This window comes from Colobus angolensis, unplaced genomic scaffold, assembly GCF_000951035.1.
Source record: "Colobus angolensis palliatus isolate OR3802 unplaced genomic scaffold, Cang.pa_1.0 Scaffold236, whole genome shotgun sequence".
Lineage (NCBI taxonomy): Eukaryota > Metazoa > Chordata > Mammalia > Primates > Cercopithecidae > Colobus > Colobus angolensis.
The window spans coordinates 103,017-108,104 of record NW_012115555.1 but is presented as its reverse complement, the minus strand read 5'-3'; the positions used below and the strand labels follow the sequence as shown (position 1 = coordinate 108,104).

The 5,088-nt window shown below is 46.4% G+C and overlaps 2 protein-coding genes across 2 annotated transcripts in view; both read right to left on the bottom strand.

The window, feature by feature from the left end:
• LOC105513720 (MHC class I polypeptide-related sequence B-like) overlaps positions 1-3,954 on the bottom strand; it is an 8,843-nt gene extending 4,889 nt beyond the window's left edge. Inside the window, 1 exon segment of the mRNA XM_011944665.1 lies at positions 3,743-3,954. Within this exon segment, the coding sequence (XP_011800055.1) occupies positions 3,743-3,812 (70 nt within the window). The 5' untranslated portion in view covers positions 3,813-3,954.
• Positions 1-5,088, bottom strand: part of MICB (MHC class I polypeptide-related sequence B) — a 126,196-nt gene that overhangs the window by 119,333 nt on the left and 1,775 nt on the right. The gene's annotated exons all lie outside the window — the stretch shown is intronic.

Sequence of the window (5,088 nt, the reverse complement as noted above, 5' to 3'; positions counted from 1 at the left end):
AAATTAATCAATGTAATACATCATATCAACAGAATAAAGGACAAAAGCCATATCACCATTTCAATTGACACTGAAAAAGCATTTGATAAATTCAACATCCTTTCATGATAACAACTCTCAAAAAACTAAGCATACAAGGAACAGACTTCAATACAATAAAAGTCTTATGACAAACTCACAGCTAGTAACATACTGAATGGGGGAAAACTGAAAGCCTTTTCTCTAAGATCTGGAGTAAGACAAGGGTGACTAATTTTACCAGTTATGCAACACAGTACTGCAAATCCTAACTAGAGCAATCAGATAGGAGAAAGAAATAAAGGGCATCGAAACTGGAAAGAAGTCAAATTATCACTGTTTGCAGATCTTGTGGTCTGATACTTGGAAAAAACTAAAGACTCCACCAAAAAACTATTAGAACTGAAGAACAAATTCAATAAAGTTGCAGGATACAAAATCAACAGTAAAAAATCTGTAGCATTTCTACATGCCAACAGAAAATAATCTGAAAAAGAAATCAAGAAACAAATCCCATTTACAACAGCTACAAATAAAATAAAATACTGAGGAATAAACTTAACTGAAGAAGTAAAAGATTTCTCCAATAAAAACTATAAAACAGTGATGTGGCTGGGCGTGGTGGCTCACGCCTGTAATCCCAGCACTTTGGGAGGCCGAGGCAGGTGGATCACCTGAGGTTGGGAGTTCAAGACCAGCCTGACCAATGTGGAGAAACCCTATCTCTACTAAAAATACAAAATTAGCCAGGCACAGTGGCACACGCCTGTAATCCCAGCTACTTGGGAGGTTGAGGCAGAAGAATCGCTTGAACCTGGGAGGCGGAGGCTGCGGTGAGCCAAGATCACTCCATTGCATTCTAGCCTGGGCAACAAGAGCGAAACTCCATCTCAAAAACAAAAAACAAAAAACACTTATGCAAAAAATTGAAGAGATATTCCGCAAAAAATGGAAAACATACTCCACATGCATGGATTGGAAGAATCAATTTTGTTAAAATGTCCATACTACCCAAAGCAATCTACAGATTCAGTGCAATCCCTATCAACACACTAATGGCATTCTTCACATAAATAGTAAAAATAATCCTAAAATGTATATGGAACCACAAAAAAACCAGAATAGATAAAGCTATCCTGAGCAAAATGAACAAAACTAGAGGAATCACATCATCTGACTTCAAATTATACTACAGAGCTACAGTAACCAAAACAGCATGATACTGGCATAAAAACAGACACACAGACCAATGAAACAGAATAGAGAACCTAAAAACAAATCCATAAATCTACAGTAAACTCATTTCCAACAAAGGTACCAAGAACACACACTAGGCAAAGGAGAGTCTCTTCAATAAATGATGCTGGGGAAACTAGACATCCCTATACAGAAGAATGAAACTAGACCCTATCTTTCACCATATACAAAAATCAAATCAAAATGGATTAAAGATGTAAATCTATGACCTCAAACTATGAAACTATAAGAGAAAACATTGGGGAAACTCTCTACGATGTTGGACTGGGCAAAGATTTTTTAAGTAGTACCCCACAAGCACAGGTAACCAAAGTAAAATTGCATAAATGGGATCATACCAAGTTAGAAAGCTTCTGTACAGCAAAGGAAACAATAAACAAAATGAAGAGACCATCCAAGAATGGGAGAAAATATTTTCAAAGTATTCATCTGACAAAGGATCAGTAACTGAAACATCTAAGGAGCTCAAACAACTCTATAGGGAAAAAAAATCTAATAATCCAATTTAAAAATGAGCAAAAGATCTGAATAATCATTTTTCAAAAGAAGACATACAAATGGCAAACAGGTATATGAAAAGGTGCTCAACATCATGCGTCATCAGATGAAGGCAAATCAAAACTCCTATGAGACAACATCCCACCCCAGATACACTGGCTTTTATCCAGAAGACAGGCAATAAGGAATGCTGGTGAGGATGTAGCAAAAGGGAACCCTTGTCCACTGTTGGTGGGAATGTAAACTAGTACGACCACTATGGGAAACAATGTAGAGGCTCTTCCAAACACTAAAAATATAATAGAACTGTCATATGCTCCAGCACTCCCACTGTTAGGCATATACCCAAAAGAAAGGAAATTGGTATATTAAACAGTTGTCTACATTTCCATGTTTATTGCAGCACTATTCAAAACAGCCAAGATCTGCAAGCAACCTAAGTGTCCATCAACAGACAAATGGATAAAGAAAATGTGGTGTACGTGTGTATGTGGAGTACTATTCAGCCATAGTGTCATTTGCAAAGAACTGGAGGTTATTATGTGAAGTGAAATAAGCCAGGCCCAGATAGACAAACTTTGCATGTTCTCACTTATTTGTGGCAGCCCAAAATTAAAACAGTTGACCTCATGGGGAGAGACAATAGAATGATGATTACCAGAGGCTGAGAAGGGTAGTGGGGAGTGGGGGAGTGGGATGGTTAATGGGTACAAAATATAGTTAGAATGAATAAGATCTAGTAGATAGCACAGCTGGGTAAGTACAGTCAACAATAATTTATTGTACATTTAAAAATAACTGAAAGAGCATAATGGGATTGTTTGTAGCACAAAGAAAGGATAAATGCTTGTTGTGATAGATACTGCATTTACCCTGATGTGATTATTACATATTGTAGGCCTGTGTAAAAATATCCCAGGTACCCCATAAATATATACATATATATCTACTACATACCCAAACAAAAGTTAAAAATTAAAAACAAAGCAAGGGGTAGGAGTGCTGGCCAGAGAAAGAAAACCAAGGTAGAGGGAGAGATTCTCAGCCTGAAGAAGGGCCTGCCAAAAGGAGTAGTGCTGGAGGGGGAACAGTGGCACCCCAAGAGCAGGCAAAACAGATTTTAGGTATGTGGTGTAGGGAGTAGAGCTCACTGGGGTCAAGGAACCAAAAGAAAAGAAAGAAGGTCAAGGAGCAGTTGGCCCAACAGCCTGTTTTAGGTCTGGGTTGGGGAGGGGAGATGGCGGAGCAAGAACTGGAGGGCGGCATGACCATGGGGCAGGAGTGACTGTGGGAGAACTCGAGATAGGGTGAGGACAGGAGGGGAGGGTGGGGCTTGGGAAAGATGAGAACTTGCTGAGGGCCCAAGGCAGCTGGGCAAGAAGTGGGAGCAGTGCAAGGTCCCAAGGTGGAGAGGGGCGGAGGGACCCGGGAGGGATGGTTCAGCACCTGTGGGCTGGAGGGTGGGGTCCTCAAGAGGGTAAGGCTGAGGATGAAGGAGTGGGGAAGGGGCCACCGTGAGGCAGAGCCCAGAGCAGGCACGTGTACTAGAGGGGAGGGGGCATCTGCTCTGCCCTGTGCTCTGCCTAAGGCCCAACTGCCATTAGCACCAGGGCTCCCCTTGGGTGGTCTGGAGGGGAGTGGGATGGAGGGAAGATTCCCAGAAAAAAGGCAGTACAAGAAAGTTAGGGTCAGGGACAATTGGGAGTGGGAGGCATAGGGTCAGCACTGGGTGAAGGCTGCTTGTAGGAAAGGCCATAAGGGAGGCAGGAGGGACCTTCGGTGGCGGGGACAGGGGATGAGGGCAGAGGACACCCTAGAAATGGCGACAACGGCCGCGTCCAGCTCCCCGCACCACAGACAGCGCACCTCAGCCCCGCCCTGACAGCACAGCGCTCGCCGCGACCCACCCGATCCCCCGAAACGCCCCGCTGCTCCCGCTCTGCCAAGGACTGCCAGGAACGCCACTCACCAGCAGCGGCTCCCGGACGTGCAAAAGGGAATATGCTGGCCAGAAACAGCAAGACCCGGCCCAGTTCCATGGCCCCGACGTCTCCACCCTCTCAGCGGCTCAAGCAGTGGCGAACTGAGCTAAACCCAGGGGAAGGCGCAGCGGAAACTTGTATATCAGCGGCCCCGACCGCTCATCCAATGAAACTGAGGCCCGGAACTTAGGACCAATCAAGAGCGGAGAGGGCGTGGCCATGCTCGAAGGAGAAAATTCCAGTTGGCTGGAGACCTGGGGAGATTTAGAAGGCGGGATCTGGCGCCCAGAAAAGGGGAGCACGCGAGAGCGCAGCCTAAAGCAGGGACCAGCTTCTAGTAGCTGAGAGTACAGCTCCAACTTCATGAGCACGGCCAGGGCCCTGCCCGCCCTCCCGGCATCGCGACCACCCATCCCCGAACCCCCACCCCTAGGAGCGCGGGCCTCACCAAGCCCCATTCACCGGCCGCCCCATCAGACCGGCTCTCACTGGCTTGTTCCTTCCGGGACAGACAACGCGTGGCTATTCTCCCAACACACTCCCTTAACCGCGCACAGCGTCACTGGCAATGAGACTAGTGACCAGATTTGCAGACCTGTTTCCAGATCTCAGCCACCTCTGCCTCTCAGAAGCACCTGCCCCAGTAGAACAGTTCAGACCACAAACTCTCTTAGACGTTTCAGCTTTATAATCTCCTTCTCCTCCCTTTGACTCAAAGCCAGGCCCCCCTTTCACCCCCTTATATCCTTTAAGTTTCTGAGGTCTCCCAGGGCCGCCTCTCTATTCAGTCCCTGGGTGGTCACAGGGCCAAGGAGGAGGCTCCCCATGGTTCACTACAACACCAAGCTCTCTCCAGACTCCCTTTTCCAGCCTGTTTTAGGACATCTATACCTCTGAGACCATAGTCCCCTCCAATGTGGCAGATCTACAAGGACTCTCTACACATCTCCCACCAAATCATCCTCTTTTCCTCCTCAGCTTCTCTTAAGAGCATCACCATCCTTGGTCCCTTCTGATTTCCTCTTTCCCCTTCATCTTCGGGAGTCAAAGTCAGCTCCTCCAACCCTATTTCAATCCCACAGCCACAATGTTAGTCTAGGCTTTCCCCTCCCTTCAGCCTAGATTACTGTACAGGCTTCCTAAACACTGTGCCTGCCTCAGTTACACCCAGAGTGCTCCAAGCCACCCACAGCGCCCCATCTGCTGAATGTCACACATGATGGATGCGTCTACTCTATCATGGAAACCACAGCTGCCACAACCTGCTGTCTGACACCACCCCCATTTCTCTGGTGACATCTCCCCAGGGTTGCAGTAAAGGTGGGCTCTGGGA